The following is a 12,500-nucleotide window of genomic DNA, read 5'->3' on the forward strand; positions in this document are numbered from 1 at the left end:
CAGCCATTAAAGCAGATAAACCATCGAAGGGGATCACCATTATTACAAGACATCGTAGCAATACCCTGTAAGAGATAGAACGCCTTTTGTTGCTAGAAATTTGGATTCTCATCACTACAATCAAATCAATACAGTAGTTAAAATGACTACAAAATCAGATTAAAGTACTTGACCCAGAAAACAAACATATACAAGCCAATATCACCATGTGATTGTACTCGGATCAGAAGTTATAACCATTTTACAATTTTCGTAATATACGGCGGCCATCTTGGATTCTGAAAAAGTCATGCGAGTGAAAAGTGGCCACTCAGGCAAATTTTCAACTAGAGACCAAGTCCTCTAATAAAATGAAAAAAAGAATTGTAAGGAAAAATTGTAAGGTTCCTGGGCTCAGCAACTAAACTATTGGCCCTATTGTACCTGAAGTTCTAGTTTAGTCTCAACATGAAAAAATTGGAAAGTCTGATACAACAGTCTCTTTTATCGTAAAGCTCCCTTAACATCTAGGTATAGATATCTGGGGCATGTTCTGCTATACCTCACTGCATTGGTTGGCATTACCACCTCTTCCTGACATTTCATACACCAAGTCTAAGGGACCAAATCCATGCCTCTACTGGCAAGGGTCATTCCACCTCATGACTTATTGTTAGCTTTAAGAATCCTGTTGCACCAACAATTCTTCAGCCAACAATGTTCATCAATGTAATATCCCCATAGGTATGATGTTTTCTTCATATTTTCTACGAATGAGCCCATCACATATATGTAAATACTTAGGCTAAGGTAAAGTAATTGAGGGGAGTTAGAATAATTACAAATGTACTTTTTTACCATTATGGTACTTCACTAAAAGTATAGCCACTTCTACCTCTACATATTGTAGTTAGTTCAAACTAAATAGAAAATAACCAATTTTCACCTCAAGCCGGACTCAAGATCAAAACACATATCCATACTCTGATAAGGGGAGAGGGGGACTCTTTTATTCACAGGACATGTCTGCAAATTATTGTAACCAAAGATTGAGCCAAGATGAATAATGGGTTTGTATGTGAAAAAAATTATTTCAGCTACAAAATATAACTTGTTTCTGATATTGTTAAAATTTAGAATTTTATATAGTAATGCACTGTACAGTACATTCACATATTTTATGGCTAAATTAATCCAACTAAACTTAAGATGCATATCATCAACATAATATTAGCTAGTTACATATTTCAATCTAACTGCTTTTCTCAAGAGGTTAACTGCATACTGAAAAAAAAAGTGTGGGGGAAGGGTAAAACACAAAAATACCACTAATGAACTTTCATGCACTTTAAAATATCTTTAAACACTATGACCACTTTAAATAGAATAGATTTAAGTGGTACATTGCAAGCAAATTTAAATGTATCAACTACAAATGTAATATATTTGCCAAAGACAAAACACTTCCTACTGCTAAGTATGATACAGGCTATGATTAGGAGAGAAAGAAGAAAAGGAATAATTGGACACAACAACAATAGAAAAGCAATATATATCATATCAATAATTTGAAGACCTTGGATAATGTATGAGGACCAAGATCCTAATTGTAAAAAAAGGAAAATGAAAAATATTCATGGATTAAGAAGGCACACACATGCAAATCTCTACTTCAAAATAAGTTTCTGGTAAGAAAGCTAAAATGTATAGGGATTTGCACACCACAGACAATATAAGATGCTTACAAGGTCTCATTTGGAACAAATACAAACTGATGAAAAGGGAGCATCTGCTGACACATGCAAAAATCAAATATTTACCTCTTGTTTACGCTCTGTATTTAAACAACTTTGAAAAGGTGTCATGAGTAATAGCAAAAAATAAATAATAAACATGCATAGTAAAATAAAATGAACAATATATGTGTACTATAAAAGCCATCATTTGATGCTAAAATACTGCTAAAAGTTATAAGATGATATAACCAAATATGATACGGTATAAAAAACACATCGCTAATGTAAAAAAACAAAATCTTTAAAAATAATAAACATTTATCCATTAAATAGTAAAAAAAACCATAGTACTAATTATTATCTATACCAAGACTTCCTACAAAAATAGTGCCAATTTTTATACCGTATATTCATGAACATTAATCTAATCTAAAGAATAACAAACACTGTACACTAATGTAATTACTTTTGAATAAACAATAATTATATAAATTTGTAACAACATAATAAAATACTTGAAGGCTGAATACCCATGCATTCTACTATAGACTATAATGAATAAGATAATGGGGATCTGTCATACCATGCACTGATTTAGCTGTTCCTGTATTACATCTGGGTTTCCAGATCCAAGCGAGGTGAGGTGGACTTTTTCATTAATGCCTTGTAACTGCTTGGAAACATTCTCGAGGCGTTCATCAAAGTCACTTGGCTTCTGTACCAAGCGTAACTTCATTTCAATCTCCTCATACTTTTTCTGGAAATGATTTGCATATTAGAAAAAATTATTTTATGTTTTACAATAATATGCATAAGATAGAATATACAGAAAACTTAAACACATGCCATGTCTTTTAAGTAGTTTAAGCTTTGGATTATTGCATACAGAGTATGGAAAAGGCATGACAGTTATCGTTTTGAACTTTTACCAGGATTTTATATTGTTGGAACCTGATAATATAACAGGTAGTCCCACACACTAAATTTCTACTTTTGAAAACATCTTTTAATAAGTATACAAAAGTCTAAGTGCCAGCTTCAATGCTTATATAGTGTAACCCTGCAATGGTAATTATTCTAAACATTTTAAATAGAAACATGTTCTTTAAGGATAGGATAGCCAAATTATCTTAGTTGCTACTTGGACAATGTTCAGAATTTCTCAGAATTCAAGATGGCTACCACTGCCATCTTGAAACCTACCAACTTGACTTTTGATTAATGACTTAGCTTAACATTTAATACCACTTTATTGGAGTTTTAAAAGGTGGAAAATACATTTTTGTGTTGTTTTTATATTACACTGTATCTATATTAAATCTTTAAATATAATGCTATGACATTTTTTTTAAAAAGTGGTTAACCCCAATTTTACTTTATGTCCAATTGTGAGTCTGAAAAATTAGAATACTAGCCGTAGTTCCATGGTGTCAAACATCTTCGCAATCATAATACCTAACGGTAAGGGGAAATGTCTTTCACTAATATCAACACCAATAGACACCCACAAAAGTTATTTTCATCGTATGAAAAGCGAGATACACAATGATTTCCGCTTTAAGCCAGTTTCGATACAGAGCATTAACCCGCACAGAATAAATCTATGAGTTTAGCTTAGCAATAAAAGACTAAAAAAAAACTGATGAAATGGAGGCAAGTAAAGAAATGAATAGTAATGTAATAAAATTTGTTTCAGAATCAACACGAGAGATAGGTAGAAAAGTTCTTAAACAAAATCAAGGAAAACGAGCAGAAAAAACTAATAAAGATACAATTAGAAATGGGGGTGAAACCCAAGAGATATGAAAAAGAATTAGCAAAATTTTTCAAAACCATAAACAAACTAAAATCCCAAAACATTTGCAAACCTAATAAGAAAAAAATTGAAGAAACAATAAAGAAAGAAGCATCAAATTCAATGAAAACAGACTTAGAACAGGGCACCAACAGAAGTTTGCTTTAAAAGATGCAAAAAGAAATATTATCAACAAAAGAGATGGAGTGATAAATACTGCAGACAATTTCTATACAATGCTTTAGAAGTGATATATAAGAAATAACCTTGCCAATAGAAATAATGAAACACATGACCCAGTACCAAAAGTAACAGTAAGAGAATTAAAGAAAGCATTAAAAGGCATGAAAAGTGGCAGAGCTTCAAGAAAATATGCCCTAATATTTACTTAATAATAGATGGAGGAGATTTCATAGTAGTAAAAGTTGCTGATCTTTACATAAAATGTCTGCAAGAGATAAGGGCGCTCCTCAAATTCTTCATCTTAGATAAAGTAACAGTCAGAAGTCGATGATGAAGAGGAGGTGGAGGAAGAAGAAGAAGGCACACATTTCTCCCTCTTTCCAACCCTTCCCTCAGGCTCTGCAGGCAGAGGAGTTGAAGACTGAAAAACCCAGACAATGACACTTGCCAAAGGGTAGATCCACAGGGGTTGCTTTAACGGGAACCACAACACTGGGGAACATTGTCACGGGGAAGGAAGTCAAACATACAGGGAGTGTAAGCCCCAGACGACCCACCCCTAGGGACAATGGTCTGGGAGAGACACAGGGGAAAGGAAGACAGGAAAGACTGGGCTAGGGAAAAGCACGAGATACACCAGCCTCCGGCCTGACTCGCCCTTCACAACTGGTGCCCCCAAGGAGACATTGGCACTGGGGAGCCTACCTGAAAGACCTAAGGAGGCTTAAACCTCTTTAGGTCACACTCGTAATGCTGCATTGGCACAAAGGTAGAACAGTCTTCAACCTCCAATGTGGTGTAGTGAACACAGGAGGAACCCCACAGGTCACCAGAACCTGAAATTTCCTGACATAGGTCTGAGAGCTCCTTGCTTCTGCCACACACTCCCCAGGAAATGGGCCTGGGATGCAAGTACAAGAGCACAAGAGCAGCTAAAGCAGAAGCTCCGATGAGCGGAAGGAAGAAGCTTAGCACTTTTCCTCCCCCTCAAACCATACATCTGCCACCATAAGGAGGCCACGGCCTATATTTGGCAAACAGAGGTGATTGAGAACAATGATAACCCCTAGCAAGAGCACACAGAGAGACTGGATTTGCAGCCGGTTTAACAAAAAACACTGGATGTAAAATCCATCTTCCAACGAGTGTCTTACTTCGCAATAACAATCAACAGCCAGTATTCACTTCCTGAAAGAAAAAGAAAATTTAAAGTTCGCTTCAAGGTGCATCAGTAGATCTATACTCGATGCGGCCAAAAACTTGAGACTTTAACAGGTAAGGGGGCAGGGCAGCTCTCCCTCACTCCCCCTATGGTTAACTACCTCATTAACAATTTTAACTGCCATTTCAGCTCACGCTGAAAATATATCCCTATTAAGGACGATGGTTTACAGTGCAACTTTACACCAAAGGTTTACCTGCCTTCCTTTTTATGAGAATAGATATATGAGCATGAACTTTATCAATTATACAAGGGTGAGAAATGTAGTCTAAACCCAAATGGATGGATAGATGTCTCAGACAAATAAATGTCCTGACATCCAACAGAGTAGTAAGGGTTTTGATAAAAACAATAACTTAATCAACAAATAAGGCACAAATTTGGTGACTCACTTACAGATCATCACAATAATAAAGCAATCAAAATTTGGTATCATAAATCTATAAAATAAAATTACCTCAACATTTATTCTTATTTTGAAGTTTTATGTAGGTAATTATTAACCTATCCAAAACAGTATATATCTAGAATTAAAATACTCACAATAATGCATGTGATATCTTACCAGGAGATGAGTTACTTGGTCTTCTAGCCTTACAGCTGCCTCACTTTTACCTTGACTATGGTACACTTCAACTTGTTTCTGCATTTTCTTCAACACTTCTTCTTGGAGTGCTAATTCAGACTGAACCTATATGAAATGGATATATATAGAACAAACCATCACAAATCACCCCACATATTGAAAATAAAATGTATCATAATAAAACACTGATACAGAAAAATTTAATTTTTACATTATCATGAATCATTTAATTATATAATATATAATTTAGGACAGTACTGTCACATGTCATGCACAAAATTTATGGCATGAGTAGTACCTTGGGTTATGAGCTAATTCATTATGGGAGCAAGCTCGCCACCTAAAATGATCATACTATCCTAAAACACACTTTCCCAGAAGAAATAAAAGGAAATTCTCTCAGTGTGTTCCACAAATCCATATAAACGAATATAGGCCCTACCTGTGAATTAATTTCTAAAGGTTTAATAATGGTAATTATTGCATAACTTATGACTCTTAAGAAGTGTGACTCAGCCTATAAAAACTTTTATTTTTGGGTTACTTGTAGCAGCTACCAATTGTTTGACCTTAAACCATTATTTTTTTAATTTCAAAACCATTTGACAGATCCTTTCTTAAAGAAAAATTATACACCTAAAATTTTCCTATCATTCTACTTTATCTTACACGCATCATTTTATCAATGCATGAAAGGCGCTTTTAAAGGTGACTATTTTTATATGGAATTGTTATTTCATTTTAAAAGTGAATGTACAGATTGTAGGCAATAAATTCCTTATTTTTTCAAGTTTGAAGGATAAAAAAAGTCAATATTAAAAAAAGTACAGTACTAGCAATTTTTCTCCAAAAATTTCATATTTTGAGAAATTGAGCTTCAAAGATTTTTGTAGAGATTGACTGAATAGACTTTAGTAAGTATAAGTACGGGCCTTTAGCAGTAATTTTCCTCATCACTGGGGATCATAACTACATAATCATCCAATTTCAGGGTTATCAAAAAACCAGTAGTAGGCTCCTTTCCTTAAACCCAAAAATATCACTCCTCACATGCAGACATATATATATATATATATATATATATATATATATATATATATATATATATATATATATATATATATATATATATATATATATATATACTGTATATATATACATATATATATATATATATATATATATATATATATATATATATATATATATATATACTGTGTATATATATATATATATATATATATATATATATATATACACTGTGTGTATATATATATATACATATATATATATATATATATATATATATATATATATATACACTGTGTATATATATATATATATATATATATATATATATATATATATATATATATATACTGTGTGTGTATATATATATATATATATATATATATATATATATGTATATATATATAGATATATATATATATATATATATATATATATGTATATATATATGTATATATATGTATATGTATATATATATATATATATATATATATATATGTATATGTATATATATGTATATATATATATATATATATATATATATATATATATATGTATATATGTATATGTATATATATATATATATATATGTATATATATATATATATATATATATATATGTATATATATATATATATATATATATATATATATATATATATATATATATATATATACAGTATACAGTATATATATAATATATAATATATATATATAACGGATTTTGAGCGAAGCGAAAAATCTATTTTTGGGTGAGATAGCCATGGCGTCCTGATGGAAGGTTCCTTTTTGGTAGCTTCCTTGGGTAAATAATTACCAAGATATTCCCAGAGAATTTAACCACAGGTTATCACAGAATTCTAACTTCTGGAGCGAGTATCCTAAAGGTTTCCCTTTTAAGACATCGTAAATCAACAGGGGACGCATGTATTAACGCGCCACATAGCTATCTACACCCCGAACAGAGTTAAGGCTTCGGTGTGTAAAGGCAGAGAATAGCTGGGAGCCGTTCCATAGCTAATCTCATCCGTGGCTACTTTTGGTACTCGAGACGTAAACAAACGGGCGCCATTGCTTGAATGACGTCACGTTCGTCTTTATCCTGAAGCCAGTTGCTTGCCGATCACCATGATACAGCAGAGCAGGGCGGGACCTAAAAACTGGATGAAGTAGCAGGGAGGGTCCATCAGGACGCCATGGCTATCTCACCCAAAAATAGATTTTTCGCTTCGCTCCAAATCCGTTTTTTGGGCTCAAGCCATGGCGTCCTGATGGAAGAATACCAGAGAATCAATGTATCGTGGTAGATTTTCCCCTATTGGTAAGTGCCAAGGGCTTTGAACAAATTAGCATAGTAATCTTAATAAAGAACCGTAGGGAAGAATCTTCCTGCCCCCCTTGGCAGTGAAGTTCCCACGGGCCATGCCGAGGTCAAAGTGGTTATTGAAGGGCTATTCACCTTGTTAGAAGAACCTGAAGAACTTGGAGACGAGACTGAATGGTTGGCATTCGTATCGGAACATTCTGGAAGGCAGACAGGTGGTGGTTGGACACTGTGTGCTGAGAAGGTTGGTTTCGTCTCCAGGGTATGAAGAGTAAGTATTCGTATTGGAATATTACATTGTAAGAGTGAATATAAATTAAGGGTTAGGACCTTAATTTCTCCATGAACCATAAGGAAAGGGGATAGTAAAACTATGACAGGCATGTATTTCATAGTAAGTAGGAGCTGATTGAGACGCACAAGTAATAAAATAGAAATTTTATTTCACAATTGCAGAAATTAAATGAATTGCAGCAATAAGTAAAGTTCATTTACAGTAATTACAATGTACATAGTAATAAAGACTTGCTCTTGAATCTGAAAGGGAATTTCAAATTTATTAGTAGGCACTCGTTCTCGAGGAACGTTAGTCTTTGATTAAAACACATCATGCTCAAGGCATGCGGCACTTGTGTGACAACTATGACATTTCACCTGGGATAAGAACAGTTATAAAAGCACTAAGTGTTTTTGTCTTGACGAAGGAGACCCATTTTCTCCAAGATGATTCGTATTGCCGTCTTGTGGATTCGGTCTTGTATTCCTCGAGGAAGTCTAGACTTTTCTTCGAGATCCCAAACCTCTTCTTTGCGGCTAGGGAGAGAAAATCATGAGATGAAGGTCCTTGATTTTCGATGATGAAGCGAAGACAGTCGACTTCTGTACTTGTTGGGAGAGAATTGGGCCTGGGAGAGGGATCAGCTTGGGCTGCAGCTCCAGGACCAGGGGGTACCAGTTGCTCCGGGGCCACTTGGGAGCCACTAGGGCCGCTGTCCCTTTGAAGGTTCTCAGTTTGGAGAGGACTTTCAGCAGAAGGTTGGTGGGAAGGAACAGGTAGATCTTGGACCATCTGTTCCAGTCCAGTGACATGGCATCCACTGCTTCTGCCTAGGGGTCCTCGTACGGGGCCACATACCGAGGAAGTTGATTGTTGTCGCTCGTTGCGAAGAGATCTATCTGAAGTTCTGGGACTTGGTGGGAGATGAAGGAGAATGATCTTGCGTCTAGAGACCATTCCGACTCTATCGGGTTTGTTCGAGATAGAGCATCCGCTGTCACGTTGCGGAATCCTTGTAGGTGAACTGCAGACAGGTGCCACTTCTTCTTCTCTGCCAGACGGAAGATTGGGAGAAGCACCTGATTTATCTGGGGCGATCTTGAGCCTTGGCGATTGAGACAACGAACTACCACCGAGTTGTCTAGGGTTAGACGAATGTGGATCGAGGGAGGCGGGGATAGTTTCTTCAGAGTTAGAAGGACCGCCATGGCCTCCAAGATGTTGATGTGGAACGTCTTGAACAGGGGACACCAGGTGCCTTGAGCCTGTTTTTGGTGGGAGTGACCTCCCCAACCCTCCAGCGAAGCGTCCGTGTGGATGTTGAGTGATGGAGGTGGGTGTTGAAGAGGAATGGACCTTTTCAGGGCCTTTGCTTCCGACCACGGCTTGAGGAGAAGTCGAAGTCTGTTTGGGAGCCGTCTCTTGAGGTCTCTTCGAGCGATGGATGCAGAACGTCTCCAGACTCCCGCGGCATCCTTTAGCTGTGCACGAAGCACTGGGTTTGTTACTGAGGCGAACTGTAGAGAGCCTAGAACTCGTTCCTTCTGGCGTCTTGAAATCCGTTTGGATTTCAGTAGTCGCTTGACAGACCCTGCTATTTCCTTCCTTTTCTTCTGGGGGATGGAAAGGCGGTGTGACTGAAGGTTCCATTGGATTCCTAACCACTGGAACTTCTGAGCTGGAGAGAGGCGAGATTTCTTCTCGTTTATCTTGAATCCCAGGTGTTCTAGGTACTGGGTGACTCTGTTGCAGGATTTTACACAATCCTCGGGCGATGGAGCCCAGACTAGCCAGTCGTCGAGGTAGGCCATCACCTGGACGTTTCGGAGGCGGAGCTGTTGTACTATGGCGTCCGCCAGCTTTGTGAAGATCCGAGGGGCCACATTGAGGCCGAAGGGCATGGCCCTGAAGGCGTAGCTTTTCCTTTGGAGTCGAAATCCTAGGTAGGAGGAAGCGTGATGGTTCATTGGAACGTGCCAGTAGGCATCCGCCAGGTCTATGGAGACCGTGTAGGAACCTCGAGGCAGAAGGGTCCTTATTTGTTGAAGAGTCAGCATCTTGAACTTGTCGTTTGCTATGAACTTGTTGAGGGGGGATAAGTCCAGAATGACTCTGAGTTTGTCGGAGTCTTTCTTGGGGACACAAAACAGTCTTCCTTGGAACCTGGTGGACTTTACCTTCCTTATCACCTTCTTGTTCAAGAGATCTAGGACATATTCTTCCAGAAGGGGGGTTGATTGTTGGAAGAACTGCTGGAATGTTGGGGGTGGTTGAGTCCAACTCCAGCCTAGACCCTTCTTGACGATGCTGTGTGCCCAGGGATCGAAGGTCCAACGATCCTGGAATTGGCGGAGTCTTCCTCCCACCGGAAGCACTTCATTGCTTCTGGTGTCCCGAGGGCTTGCTGCCTCGGCCGCTAGCTCCCTTTCCTCCTCTGCCTCTGGAGGGACGGCGAGACGCGTCTCTGCCTGCACCTCTGTTTGAGCCTCTACCTTTGGGACGAAAGGTAGTCGTCTGTTGCTCGAAAGCAGGGGTGAAGACCGGTGACTGTGACAACACCGGTTGGGTGACCAGTTGAAAGGTCTGTTGTGGCTGAGCTGCCACTTGGGAGGTAGCGGGTCCCGGAAACTGACGTCTTGGTTGACGTTGCTGGGGTCTCTGTTTCGAAGATTTCCTCTTAGGTTGAGGTCCGTCGTCCTGAGAGGGTTTCCTCTTTTTTGACATGCCCCACTTGTGGAGAAGGTTCCTATTCTCCGTGGCGGCTTTGTCGGTGATCTCCTTTACAAGGTCAGAAGGAAAGAGGTGTTTGCCCCAGATGTTGGAGGAAATCAGTCTCCGGGGTTCGTGTTTCACAGTGGCGCCTGCGAACACGAATTCACGACAGGCTCTCCGAGCCTTCATGAAGTGGAACATGTCCTTCACCAGGGTTGCCATGTGGGATTTGGCAAGTACCATGTAGTGGTCTGGCACTCTGGTGTCACAGGCCATAATGTCAAGTTGGACCTGGTGGGACATGGATGCTGCGAGCCTCTCCTTCGTATCTTGTTCCCGACGAAGGAGGTGATCGTTAAGTTTCGGGAGGTCTTCATTAAACTGACGTCCGGCGACGTCAGGATCTAGCTTTCCCACGACGAAAGTATGCTGGATGTCCTTCCAGTGTCGAGCGTCAGGGGGAGTAACTATAGAGAAGGGTCTGCACTCCTCCAGTGCAGGGCAGGCTTTCCCCTCTTCCACAGCTTTAAGGCACGCAGCGAAGGCCTTTTCCATGAAAGGAAGTACCGCATTTTCAGGTGCGACGTAAGTAGGGTGCTTCTTGCTCAGGGCCGGAAGCTTAGAGCAGGTAAAACCCCTACTCTTGAACGTGTTGGCTAGCATAGCCTGGGCCTTCGCGAGATCGAACACTATCTCTTCTTTTGGTTCGGTCTCTTCTTTAGAGGCAGGTTCGGAGCGAAGTCGGACGTAACAGTCCGGGTAGGCCTCAAAGTTTGGGAAGAACTCCACGTCTTCCAAAGGGACCGTGCCGATCTTGTCGCTGACGAAGATTCTGCCGGTCGCGATAACCATATGCTCAGCATATCTCCATGGGTTGGCATGCGAGCAAGCGGGGAGATCCTTAACCGAGATCTTCTTCGGTTCTCTGGATCCCATCATGGACCTGATGAACTCCTGATTCTCCTTTAACCTGTCGTCCATGACGGCTCTAATCAACCGGATCATTTCCTGAGTGGATGATGAGGGTTCCGGGGTTGTGGAGGTAGACGGGATAGACACTTCCGTCGGTGTAGGAGTAGGGGCGGAGATGGAAGGAGGAGCGACCTCTTGCTCCGACTCGGCGTATTCCACCTGGTCTTCGTCATCTTCATCTCCTTGAGCCATAAGGGTCTTCTCCGTGTCTTCCGAGACATCCGACATGTGTTCGTCATCTTCGGAATCCAGGCGGCACTCGTGCATGGACTGGGCCATGACTACATCAGGTTCCACTGTAATTTGGACAGTGGGGATCGAATCCTTGGGTACCACAGAATCAGGGGAGGCCTTAGGGAACAGGAGTGACCTCAATTCTTCAGTGGCCAGGTACGGTCCGGTGGCATTCTTCTGGAAGCCACGCACCCACTTGCGTAGCTTCTCCCGAGAAATGTCCCTGACCTCCGCTGAGGGAGGGTAATGGAAGGCATCAACTAGGTGAGCCTGGCAGACCGTACAATTCAGTGGGTTCCAGAATTTCAGATCCCCTTTCTTGTCAGCACAAGGGGCGTGAGTCCTGCAAGCCGTATGCCCGTAGAAGTGCGGGCGTTTCACAGCGCAGAAGTCGAAGTCACACTTCATCTGCTCCTCCTGTGGAAGAAAGAGAAAATGAGTATGGGGGGAG

At 39.5% G+C, this 12,500-nt stretch overlaps 1 protein-coding gene across 1 annotated transcript in view; it reads right to left on the minus strand.

The window, feature by feature from the left end:
• The window catches only part of LOC137634906 (microtubule-actin cross-linking factor 1-like), a 1,614,628-nt gene that overhangs the window by 1,433,682 nt on the left and 168,446 nt on the right, over positions 1-12,500 (minus strand). Inside the window, exons 28-29 of the mRNA XM_068367453.1 lie at positions 5,481-5,606; positions 2,299-2,472 (exon numbers count right to left, since the gene is read on the minus strand). Coding sequence (XP_068223554.1) covers positions 2,299-2,472; positions 5,481-5,606 — 300 coding nt within the window. The remainder of the gene's footprint in view (positions 1-2,298; positions 2,473-5,480; positions 5,607-12,500) is intronic.

Source organism: Palaemon carinicauda, chromosome 45 (assembly GCF_036898095.1).
Source record: "Palaemon carinicauda isolate YSFRI2023 chromosome 45, ASM3689809v2, whole genome shotgun sequence".
In the NCBI taxonomy this organism is placed as follows: Eukaryota; Metazoa; Arthropoda; class Malacostraca; order Decapoda; family Palaemonidae; genus Palaemon; species Palaemon carinicauda.